General features: G+C 39.2%; 1 protein-coding gene across 2 annotated transcripts in view; it reads right to left on the bottom strand.

Moving 5' to 3' along the window:
* The window catches only part of HERC6 (HECT and RLD domain containing E3 ubiquitin protein ligase family member 6), a 51,803-nt gene that overhangs the window by 17,134 nt on the left and 21,710 nt on the right, over nt 1–12,959 (bottom strand). For both annotated transcript variants that reach the window (XM_078068949.1, XM_078068950.1), the window contains exons 11-13: nt 11,583–11,676; nt 6,428–6,617; nt 2,113–2,267 (exon numbers count right to left, since the gene is read on the bottom strand). In XM_078068949.1, coding sequence (XP_077925075.1) covers nt 2,113–2,267; nt 6,428–6,617; nt 11,583–11,676 — 439 coding nt within the window. The remainder of the gene's footprint in view (nt 1–2,112; nt 2,268–6,427; nt 6,618–11,582; nt 11,677–12,959) is intronic.

The raw sequence follows: 12,959 nt of genomic DNA, 5'->3' as shown, positions 1-12,959 counted from the left end.
CAGGTTACTGCCTAATATAGTAATTGACAAACTCTTTCTTAAATCCAAACAGTAAATATTTGTGCTTGGGATCAGACAGTCTCTGGTGCAACTATTCAACCCTGCCATTTTGAAGCAGAAAACAGCCTTAGACAATATGTAAACAAGTGAGTGCGGATGTGTTCCAATAAAACTTTAATAACAAAAACATGAGGCTGCCCATGGGCATAGATTACCAACTCATGACCCAGGGCCTAATAGGTAAAAAAAAGTAATCAGGCATCAAGGATACAGTTTCTGATTGGAGAAGGACTTGAGGGGTTCAAGAAGGTTTCCCAGAGGAAGCAATTGTGGAAAATCAATGATCTAAATAAGCCTCTATCAAATCAAATTAATCCAAAAGATACAAGGCAGGAGATAAAGAATCTAAGAATATAAATTAAGAAAGTAAAATGAAAACACAGCCTATGAAATGGGGGAAAATATTTGCAAATTATATACTTGATAAGGAATTAATATCGGGGCACCTGGGTGGCTCAGTCATTAAGCGTCTGCCTTCGGCTCAGGTCATGATCCCAGGGTCCTGGGATCGAGCCCCGCATCGGGCTCCCTGCTCAGCGGGAAGCCTGCTTCTCCCTCTCCCACTCCCCCTGCTTGTGTTCCTGCTCTCGGTGTCTCTCGCTGTCAAATAAATTTTTAAAAATTATTTTTTAAAAAAGGAATTAATATCTAAAATATATACAGAACACATGCCACTGAGCAAACAAAACAAAAACATCTGATTTAAAAATGGGCTGAGAAACTGAATAGGTGTTTTTCCAAAGAAGACCTACAGATAGCCAACAGGTACATGAAAAGATGCTCCACATCCCTAATCATCAGGGAAATACAACCCAAAGCTACACAATGAGATATCACCTCATACTTGTTAGAATGGCTGTCATCAGAAAGACAAGAGATAAGTGTTGGCAAGGATATAGAGAAAAGGGAACCCTTGTACACTGCAGGTGGGGGTGTTAATTGGTGCAGCCACTATGGAAAACAGTATGGAGGTTCCTCAAGAAATTAAAAAAAAACCACCATATGATCCAGCAATCCCACTTCTGGGTAAATTAAAAAATATATTCATCTGAATAAATATATTCATTTCAAAGGAAGTGAAACCACTGTCTCAAAGAGATATCTGCACCCCCATGTTCAATGCAGCATTTTTTACAAAAACCAAGACAGGGAAAGAAGCATCCTGAATGGATGAATGGATAAAGAATATGTATCTATACCCTAAATATTATTTGGCCATGAGACAGAAGGAAATCCTGCCACTTGCAGGACATTATTCTAAGTGAAATGAGTCAGACAGAGAAAGAAAAATATGTATGTATGAGCTGAACTCAGAAAGTAGAACGGTGGTTGTCAGGGGCTGGGGGATGGGGGAAATCAGGAGATATTGGTCAAAGGGTATAAACTTCCAGTTATAAATGAGTCAATGTACCAAATAAGTATATCAAAGCAATATGTTGCACACCTTACACAATGTTATATGTCAATTATATCTCAATAAAGCTAGGTAAAAAGAAATATACTACTTTAGAAATATCAGTGCATTAACACTTCTGAAAAGCACTAACTTTTTTGTACATAATACTTTCTCCTATTGGGATTGATATTTTGTGGTGAAATTGCTTTTGATTGCATTTAGCTATTTATATTTATAAAATCATCTTATCTTAGCTAATTATTTTTAATTGAACAATACTAATTTAATTCTGCTCTTTTATTTAAAATGCTCTGGCTCCTCCCTACCCCCCAACAATCATTAAGTTTATTAGTACCCTAACTTTAAATTACTTCTAGATTATGTTGTGTACTCTATTGAAAATGCTAAATCATTCTCATTTTTGAGTATTTGTGCATCTAATATATATTATATAAAATATGTAATATACATAAAACATGCAGTCTATGGCTAGAGTCTAGCCAGTCAGCAAAACAAGCAAAATTTTGAATTCCTAAGGACTGAATAAAACATTTTCTTTCTGTTTTAGAAACAAAACAAAAGAAGACTCCAATTGGCAAAGACCAAAGGGATTTTGAGTAAAATGATATATATATTCCCCTCAGAGGAACCCTTACCTTATGTACTTCTTTCATCACTCCTAGAAGAGCTTTAAGATTGCAGTAACTCTCACTGTGTTCAGTCCACTGGCACAACTGAGAAATAATGGCAGTTTTAAGCATCTGGACCAGTTTGTTGAGAGAAGATTCTTGCAAAGATGCCCAACACTGCTCTGAGGGGTATAAAATCAGCCATGATAAATACACACCCTCCAAAAAAAAAAAAAATCCCTGTTTCTACTGGGCTCTTTAATATATGAAAGAGATAATAGTTTCCATTTCTGATGACAAAACCTATAAAATATCTAGTCTCAGGACATCATCCTGGACATTTATTACTCACAAATGTGAAAAAAAAGTTTTTCCCTGATTAAGCATCATTGAAATTAAAAGCTCAAATTTAGGATTCTGAAGAAATTTGCTGATTGCTCATATGAATACCTGACTACTTGACTGATGTCATGATTTTCAGACTGAAAATTCCATAGAGTATCTAAAAGTCTGAAAACATACGTAAGAACACACACATACACACATATAATGTCATCAAAGACATTTTCTTTCTTTTTTTTTTTAAAGATTTTTTAATTTATTTGACAGAGAGAGAGATAGCCAGAGAGCACAAGTGGGGGAAACAGCAGAGGGAGAGGGAGAAGCAGGCTCCCCACTGAGCAGGGAGCCCGATGCGGGGCTTGATCCCAGGACCCTGAGATCATGACCTGAGCTGAAGACAGATGCTGAACCGACTGAGCCACCAGGCGCCCCTCTTTTTTTTTTTTTTAAGAATTTTTATTTATTCATTTGAGAGAACAAGAGCATGAGGAGAGGGGAGGGTTAGAGGAAAAAGGAGAAGCAGACTCCCTGCTGAGTAGGGAGCCCAACTCAGGGCTCTATCCCAGGATCATGACTGAGCCACCCAGGTGCCCCTCATCAAGGACATTTTCGATCTGAAAAAAATACCTATGTTTTCAGATTTTATGAACACCTGGTATATATGGATGTATTTTTTCAATTAACTCAATAACAATATTTTAATATTACTTCGTTCCAACTTGGATTTTTGTATCTTTAAAGGATAATTCTCAGAAAACAAACCGATCAAATGTTAAAATAGCTAATATAATTAAAATAATATGATGCAGATGCATGAAAGGCAGATTTACACAGTAGAGATTCCATAAATGGACTCAAATATGCATGACACTTTAGCATATGATAAAGGTGGCATTGCATATTAGTGGGAATGAAACATATCATTCAATAAATGTGTGGGGACAATTGCAAACTGACTCAGAAAAAAATAAAGTTTAATCAAGATAAACTCCATATGGATCAAAGATTTAAACATAAAAATGAAACAATAAAAGTTCTAGGAGGAGAGGGCCACCTGCCTGGCTGGCTCAGTCAGTAGAGCATGTTACTCTTGACCTCAGGGTCATGAGTTCAAGCCCCATGTTGGGCACGGAGCCTACTTTAAAAAGAAAAGGGGGACACCTAGCTGGCTCAGTTGGAGGCGTGTGTGACCCTTGATTTCAGGGTCATGAGTTCAAACCCCATATCAAGTGTAGAGATTACTTAAATAAACAAAACTTAAAAAAAAATTCTAATAGCATGGGAATCTTTTTTTTCAAGATTTTATTTATTTGAGAGAGAGAGAGAGAGAGATTGAGCCAATGAGTGGGAAGAGGGGCGGGGGGAGAAGCAGGCTCCCCACAGAGCAGGGAGCTCCATTCGGGACTCAATCCCAGGACGCTGGGATCATGACCTGAGCCAAAGGCAGATGCTCAACTGATTGAGCCACCGAGGCGCCTAGGAAATTTTTTTTTTTTAATTTCAGAGTGAGGTAGGCTTTTTGATGTATGATCTAAACTCAGAAACTGTAAAAGAAAATGTTCATATAGTAGGCTTCATAAAAATGTTTTAAAGAAACAAACATTTTTGTCGTTTTTCGTTTTTTGGTTTTTTTAAGATTTATTTATTGGAGAGAGAGAGCACATGTGAGTGGGGGGATGGGCAGAGGAAGAGGGAAAGAATCCTAAGCAGACTCCCCTGCTGAGCTGGAGCCCCGAATCGGGGCTTGATCTTACCACCCTGAGACCAACCAGCTGAAACCAAGAGTTGGATCCTCAACTAACTGAGCCACCCAGGCACCCCTTCATAAAAATGTTTTAAAATAATTATGCATTCGGGGCACCTGGGTGGCTCAGTTGTTAAGCATCTGCCTTCGGCTTAGGTCATTGTCCCAGGGTCCTGGGATTGAGCCCCGCATCGGGCTCCCTGCTCTGCGGGGAGTCTGCTTCTCCCTCTCCCACTCCCCCTGCTTGTGTTCCCTCTCTCACTATGTCTCTATCTGTCAAATAAATAAATAAAATCTTAAAAAATAATAATAATAAAATAATTATGCATTCAAAAATACCACAAAGTAAAAAAAAAAACCCAGAGAAAAAAGATTTGTAACTCATATTATTGATAAAGTATTAATTGCCTTAATCATTTAAAAGCTCCTAAATAAAAAAGAAAAACACTAACAACAACACATGGGAAAATGAGTTAAGAGGGAAGAACTGATAGTTCCCAGAATATACTATAAAAATGGAATTGAGATATAGGAAAACCAGCACTATCGCATTCATAATGAGAAAATTAAAATTTAAAATAAGAGATTCTTCAGAATGGCAAATACCAAAGTTTGATAATACTGTAGAAAAATGCGTGGGCTGATGCTGTCATATTTTTTTTTTTTAAAGATTTTATTTATTTATTTGACAGAGACACAGCGAGAGAGGAAACATAAGCAGGGAGAGTGGGAGAGGGAGAAGCAGGCGCCCCGCGGAGCAGGGAGCCCGATGCGGGGCTCGATCCCAGGACCTGGGGATCATGACCTGAGCTGAAGGCAGATGCTTAATGACTGAGCCACCCAGGCGCCCCGATGCTGTCATATTTTTTGAAGTATAAACTGTTACATCCTCTATCAGGGCCATCATGTTGCACTGCATGTGATTTATTTAGACTACAATGTGAATGGTGACCACTTAAAGTTCTGTGGAGGGTCATTTGGCAAAATCTCTCAAAATTTTAAATGCACATACAATTTGATCCAGTAATTTTGCTTTCTGGAATTCTCCCTGTCTGTGTAAACTTATATACATACAAAGAAATGCATGTTAGCACTATTATAATAGCAAAAACTTAGAAACAGCTATTTATAGTATATCCTCCCAATAGAATACTAATAAGCCATTAAATAGAACCAGGCAGTTCCTATAACAGAACAAACATATCTTTACAATGTACTGTTGAGTGGGAAAAAGCAAATTTCCAAAAAATGTAAATGGTGTGCTACCATTAAAAAAGAAAAAAAGAAAGAATATATGTCTCTATTTTTTTTTAAATACATATCTTTCACAGTTTACACAAAAAACTATATTCTGTAACTGCTTTCTGGAAGGGGAAATGAGTGGCTTATATTTTATTATATATATATCTCTCTTGTACCTTTAAAGCTTTGGTCCTTGAACATTCGGAAACAATGGAATAGAGAGAGGAATTTTAACAGGCTTTGCTGAGCTCCTCCTCCCTGTCTACCATACCTAATTCGTATTATACTGTAGTTACCTATGGGGGTAGCTCCCTTCCTGGAGCAGGTCTTGTATCTTACTTCTTTTAGGCAGTTAGGGGGAGGGGTAAAGCTTCTTCCTGAGCCTTCTGTTTCTTAAAAATTGTCTAGAATAATCCATACGCTAAAGAGACACATTTTGGGATGGCAGACTTTGCTCCCCTGCAGGTCAAATGTCTCAAGTTTTAGGGGTACCTGGGTGGCTCAGTTGGTTAAGCAGCTGCCTTCAGCTCAGTTATGATCCCAGGGCCCTGGGGATCGAGCCCCACATCAGGCTCCTTGTTCAGCAGGGAGCCTGCTTCTCCCCTGCCTGCCACTCCCCCTGCTTGTGCTTGCTCTCTCCCTCCCATCCTCCTCCCTCCTTCTCTCTCTCTCTCTCTCTCTCTCTCTCTCTGTGTCAAGTAAATAAATAAAATCTTTAAAAAAAAGTCTCAAGTTTTAAAACATGAACAAAAAATTTTAAAGTATGGATTTATCTTGACTGGATCCTCTGTGGTTATTAAACTCTGATATCAAAGCCATGTCCAAGTCTAAGAGTTACACATGCTTTGTATAATGATTGTTAATAATATAAGGTTAATCCTTTCAAACATGCACATACCACATACCCAAACATATGTGTATTTTTAAATCCTCTATCCAAAATTTGCTACAACTTTTACTTTAGTGATTCTTTACTGAGAGTACAGATAAAGTGACAAAAGGAATCAAACTTACTCAGGAGTCGTGAAGATCGGTCACTCATCTTACAAACAGCTTCTGCAAATGGAACCACCAGACTCTTCCAGTTCCTAGAATCATGCATCACAGGACATTCTGGGAGCAGAAGGAAAACTGATAATGCTTCTCGGTGTGAAGAACGACATGGAAGAGCTCTGAGCAGACTATCCCTGAGACATGTAGTTATCTGTGGTTGAAAGGATCAGGGAGGGCCCAGCAACCATTAGATACAGATTATAGTGAAAAACAAGCTATGGAACTAGGGGTTTTGTTTCACCATCTTCCAGTGGAAAAATCATTTAGTTTTCCTCAAACCTACTGTTCAAACTCCATCATTCCTTGCATCCCAAATGCCCCTGAAGTGTTATGTGAGAGTCATCCTCCCTGTTTTATATTGGGTTGCATGAAGGAAATAAAGTGAAATCACATATACATGTGCATACTGTGTGAATCATGGAGGTCACTCAATTAGAGATTGACAGGTCGAGGATCCATACCTGGATCTATCTGACTTAAAATCTAACATTGGCAGAGATAATGCCATATTGTTCACCTCATTAATCCTGTTTCATTTTCCTCCTGGGCTCACAGGAAGATGGCATTTCCAGCCTCCCTGCAGTTACGTGGGGCCATATGATTGAGTTCTGGCTAAGGGGTTATGAGTGAAGGTGATGTATATCACTTCCAGGCATGACCCCTAAAACCTCTCATGGAACCTTCCATACTCTCTTTCCTTATCCACCAACAAAATACAAAAGCTCTGGAGGATTTCACGTCCCCAGGGCCTAGGTTTCCAGAAAGAAGGAGCCCAAATCACTCCTCAATGAACCTGTGCAGAGGTGGGAAGGGTAGCAGAATATGCCACTCAAAAATATGCCAGTCTGGCAGGAGGATTATTTTGAGCTGAAGGCAAGTGAGAAAAAGCTCTCTGGCTTCCCTCTATCTACTTGAAAACAGAATATAAATTCCCCTTGTGAAGGTGTCCTCTTGCCCCTAAATTCCTGCACCAGGAGAAGGGTAACAACCTTAATTAGCGGAGATGAGCAGGCACTGAGAAAGAGTCTACACAAACCTTACAAGCTAGACCTTATCTACTATCCGTATCCCCAGCTGTTTGCCTTCCCACAATTTGGCGCCCTTAGAATCTCAGTCCTTTTCCTTTGTGTTGTCTCTTCTCTACAAAATTATTCTTTGTTAAGATGCTATATAAGCAAGTTCTAACACTCCTGTAGTTACTCATCACTGAGTGTATATGCAGCATGCACACGTTAATAAACTTCTGTTTATTCTTCTCTTATTAATCTGTCTTTTCTCAGTCTAATTTGCAGGGCCGCAGCCAATGAAACTAAGATGGGTGGAGGGAAAATATTTCTTTTTCTTCCCCTGCATGTGCTTCCCTTCTTCAGCCCTCATTGATGTGGAAAGAAGTCTTCATTGTGTCAAGCCACTGAGATTTGTTTTGTTTTTGTTTTTGTTTTTTTAAGATTTATTTATTTATTTATTTGACAGAGAGACACAGCGAGAGAGGGAACACAAGCAGGGGGAGTGGGAGAGGGAGAAGCAGGCTTCCTGCGGAGCAGGGAGACCGACACGGGGCTCGATCCCAGGACCTGGGGATCATGACCTGAGCCGAAGGCAGATGCCCAATGACTGAGCCACCCAGGCATCCCAAGCCACTGAGATTTGAAAGTTGTTTGTTACAACAGCTAGCATCACTTATTCCATTTAATAGGGCTTAGGTATTCTTAAGGACGGTGTCTGCCTCTACATGTCATAAGGATTAAGGAAGATTATATATGCAATAATAAAGCACCATATATTATTATTAATGTTCTTACAAGTTGTTTTCTCAGATGTCCAGAAGAACATGATTTCTATGGAGCGCTGGTAGGCACAGATGGGAAAATAATGTCACAGAGTCAGATAACTTTGAGAAAAATGGCTAAAACAGCTAGATTTCTTTTGGTTTGTGACATCATAGAATTTTTAATTTGCTGATGTACATCATGACTCCGTAATAGTATGCAGCATTTCCAAAGCTGTTTCACTTAGAAGCTGTTTTCAGGGAGCATTCTGTGAAACCAGTGTTCCTTGGAACTCACAATGGGAACAGCACCCCAAGTTATCTCCCATATAACCGAAATAAATTTATTTTTAAAATATATTCAATAACATCTACTATTTTTACTTCTTCATCTTGAAAATAAAACTACTGTATCTACTACATATTAAAGAACACTCTCCCCCTTTCCCTTCCAAATGTAGGGACCCAAAATGGTATAAAGATGACTTTAGGGGCGCCTGGGTGGCTCAGTCGTTAAGCGTCTGCCTTCGGCTCAGATCATGATCCAGGGTCCTGGGATCGAGCCCCACATCGGGCTCCCTGCTCTGCGGGAAGCCTGCTTCTCCCTCTCCCACTCCCCCTGCTTGTGTTCCCTCTCTCACTGTGCCTCTCTCTGTCAAATAAATAAATAAAATCTTAAAAAAAAAAAAAAAAAGCTGACTTTAGCCTGAAAGCATGTGTGACACAGCTGATGCGGAAAGAAGCCTTCAGATCTGCCCCTATCTGACTACAGACAGGGCGTTCCCAGAGTGAGACAGCCATAGACGCCCTTGGAGGGCAAGCTTCACTGCCAGGGAAACACCAGCCACCTGCACTTGGATAAGAAATTACATAAACAAACATTATCACAACCTGTCATATCTTCCATCTGGCCCCCTTAAAGTCCGTTTGTCTCCCTGAGAAGTCCATTTGTTTTCTCATAGAAGCCTCCCCTCCCCCACTCCCTTTTCCCTATTAATTGGTATATAAGCCCTCATCCCTAGCTCTTTGGGGAGTCTCTTCATCACCTGAATGCTCCCCGAAAGAATGGGAATAAAACTTGTTTTCTTCTGTTAATCAGTCTATTGTCAGTTGACAGGCCCCCAAACACATGAACCTGAGTTGGTGGAGGGAAAGTTTTCCAACACAGCCCAGAATCACAAAATACTAAACTAGAATAGACCTTAAAGAGGAACTCCATAAATAAGGAGCCCAATAAAAAAGGTAAAGAAAATGTGACCCAAATAGCGTAAGGGCTGAATCAGTAGCAGATTCATCTCAACTAGATTTGACATTGATCGCAAAAGAGAGAACCGGCTTTCCATTCCCCCAGTCCAGGTGAAGCTTCTCTTGCTTCCCAAATTAGTGCTATATCTGCTAATGGTTATTTACCTCTCAAAATTGTTTTTTCATATTGAAAATAAAAATACTGTATTTACTGTACATTTAAACATGTGCTTAAAAAAGTGCCAGCATCTAAAAGAGGGAGCAGAAGTCAGAGAAGGGGTTGTGACCACAGAAGCAGAAGTCAGTGATACGGGACCAGGAGGCCTGCAGCCTCGAGAATCAAGAAAAGTCAAAGAAACAGATTTCCCCTAGAGTCTCTAGCCCTATTTTCTATTATTACTATAACAATTACTATACTATATATTATTACTATACTAACTAACCATACTAACAATTATTATAACCACAAATTTAGTGGTTTAAAGAAACACGAATTTGTTATCTTATAGTTCTAGAGGTCAGAAGTCTAAAATGAGGGGCACCTGAGTGGCTCAGTCAGTTAAGCGTCTGCCTTCGGCTCAGGTCATGATCCCAGGGTCCTGGGATCGAGCCCCATGTTGGGCTCCCTGCTCAGCCGGGAGTCTGTTTCTCCCTCTCCCTCTGCCCTTCTGTCGGCTTCTGCTCTCTCTCTCTCAAATAAATAAATAAAAATCTTAAAAAAAAAAAAAAAAGTCCAAAATGGGTCTTGCAGGACTAAAATCAAGATATTGACAAGGTTGCATCCCTTCTGGAAGCTCAAAGGGAGAATGTTTCCTGGCTAGTGGTTTCTTACAGGGATAATCCCATCTCTTTTGTTTCTCTAGTTTCTAGAGACTGTCAGCATTCCCTTGCTATTGGCCTTTCTCCATTTTCAAATCCAGAAACACATCTCAAATCTCTCTAACTCTGACATTCCTGCTTCGTCTTATAGATACTCTTGTGATTACACTGGGCCCATCCAGATAATCCAGAATAATCTCCCCATCTCAAGATTGTTAACTTAATGACCTATGAAAAATTCCTTTTGCCATGTAAGGTAACACATTCACAGACTTTGAGTATTGAGACATGGACATCTTGGGAGGCCATTATTCAACTACCACATTTCCTATTATACACCCCATGCAACCATTAATCTATTTTCTATTTCTATGGATTTGCCTTCTCTGAACATTTCATGTAAGTGGAATCAAACAATATGTGATCTTTGTGTTTGTCTACTTTCAATTACATAATGTTTTGAGGGTCACCTATGCTATAACATCTCTTTTTTTTATTGCTGAATAGTATTCCATTGTATGGATTCACCACATTTTGTTTACCCACTCCCTGGTTGAAAAATATTTGGGGTTTTTCCCCACATTTTGACAATCATGAACATGCTGCTATGATCATTTACACAGAAGCCTTTGTGTGGACATATGTTTTCATCTGGGTTGGATAAGCACCTAGAAGTAGAACTGCTGGGTCATATGGTAAATCTATGTTTAACTTTTTTGAGAAGCTGCCAAATTGTTTTCTAAAGAGACTGTAACATTTTACATGTCTACCAGCCATGAATGAGGCCTCCAGCTTCTCTGTATCCTCACCAATACTTGTTATTGTCTTTCTTTATGATGATGATCATCATTGTGGATGTGAAGTGATATGTCATGGTGGTTTTAATTTGCATTTCCCTAATGATTAACTGTACTAAGCATCTTTCCATGTGCTTATCCATAAATCTTCTCTGGTAAAATATCCATTCAAATCTTCTGATCATTTTTTAAATTTGGGTCATTTCTCTTCTTATTGAGTTACAAAAATCATTTATGTATTTTGGATACAAGTCATTTGCCAAATATATGATTTAGATATTTATAAATAAAAAAAATAAAAATAAACGAGTGCCAGCATCTAGTACAGTGTCTGGAATATATTAACCTCATCATGAACACTCGCCCCCTCCCCTATCACACACAGTCCCCTCCCTGACTCAGCTCCCAACAAAATTAAACTGCAGTCATACTGATTCCTGTAAAGAAATTCTATTGCTCTATTTCTCAAGTAAATATTGGCCATTACCATGAAAGAAATCCATTCTGTTTTTGTTAACTTCTCGAAGGTATCTCTTGCCTTTTGTAAGTCCACATCAATGGAAATCGTTTCTACAAGTTCTCTTTGGATACAAGAAATGTAAAAACAAAAAACAAACAAAACACATAAACAGATGGAAAAGAATATTTCTAAACATACATATTTATCGTCTTATTAGATAAAAACTTTTTTCTTACAGCTTGCCTCCTTTCAAAATAATTAATTTACTTGGCACAAAAAAATCTTACAAAATTTATATTCTCCTAAAAGAGAGTAGGTAACAATTTATTATCTCTAAAGTGGCTACAAGTGTGGGCTGCAATAATAGCAAAATTATATATGCTGCGTCTGAGAACTGAAACCATTTACCCCTCCTACACTCAGCCCGGTACACTGAGAACTGAAACTACCCACCCCTCTCCACACCTTACCATCTACATCTACATTACTTTAGGATTCCACTGTTTCATTAGCATGACTTCACTATTCCAAGAAACCCTAAACCCAAGCAAGTGGTTTGATTGTGCATTATAGGAACTTCCTGAAAAGACCCATTAACTCCTCAATAGAAATCATTAATATATGCCCTAAGATTCTTTGAATCTCTTGCCTCAAAGTCAATGCCTTGCTGTTTCCAACCATCCTGGATCTTTGGATCTTTTCCCAATCCTAATCAAGCCCCCAGCTGCGACCTCCCAAACTGAAAGACCTGCCCTAAACCAAACTGCCAATTCTTGATAAATTCCAACCTGGCCTTCCCCTCAGTAACACTATCAAAGCTTTATCTAGGTGTTGTGCTTTCCTGGGTTGTGTTGGTGATGTCTGAAGAGACTCCATCTGTAAAACGACTAGTTTTTATAATGTTCTTATCAAGAAATATTTTATGCTTGCTGAATTAATGGATCAATAGTAATACCAGGGCTAAAATATTTATGCAAGTACTCAAAGTACTGTAAATCTCCCCTTAAAATATATTGTCCTTTGCTGTCTTTAGCATCATAAAACCAAACCTTGAGGTTCATCACTCCTGGGAGGATACTACTGCACTTTACAAAGGTAATATTCTTCACGTGGAAAATATTCTGTATGCAGTAAGGATTAGCCTGAGGCTAGAGAAGGGAAGAAAGAGGAAACGTTGTATGGCAGAGTCCCTGTCCCTCACTTCTCTCCTGGAAGCATGGCAAGAAGAAGAAAGCAAATGGGAGAGGAAGAAGGCAGAGGGAAGCAGCGTCTGATTTCTCTTCTCTCACCCTTGACCGGGATGAGTGGGGATGAATCGGGATGCTTTTTAGGACTCTAGAAAGACACTGCCTCATGGGCTGCCAGGGGGAAGCCATGGCATTCAGCTTCCCTGGGTTTCTCTGG

Source organism: Halichoerus grypus, chromosome 3 (assembly GCF_964656455.1).
Source record: "Halichoerus grypus chromosome 3, mHalGry1.hap1.1, whole genome shotgun sequence".
NCBI classification, from domain to species: Eukaryota; Metazoa; Chordata; class Mammalia; order Carnivora; family Phocidae; genus Halichoerus; species Halichoerus grypus.
The sequence above is the reverse complement of the archived record's forward strand: the minus strand, read 5'-3'. Positions and strand labels throughout refer to the sequence as shown.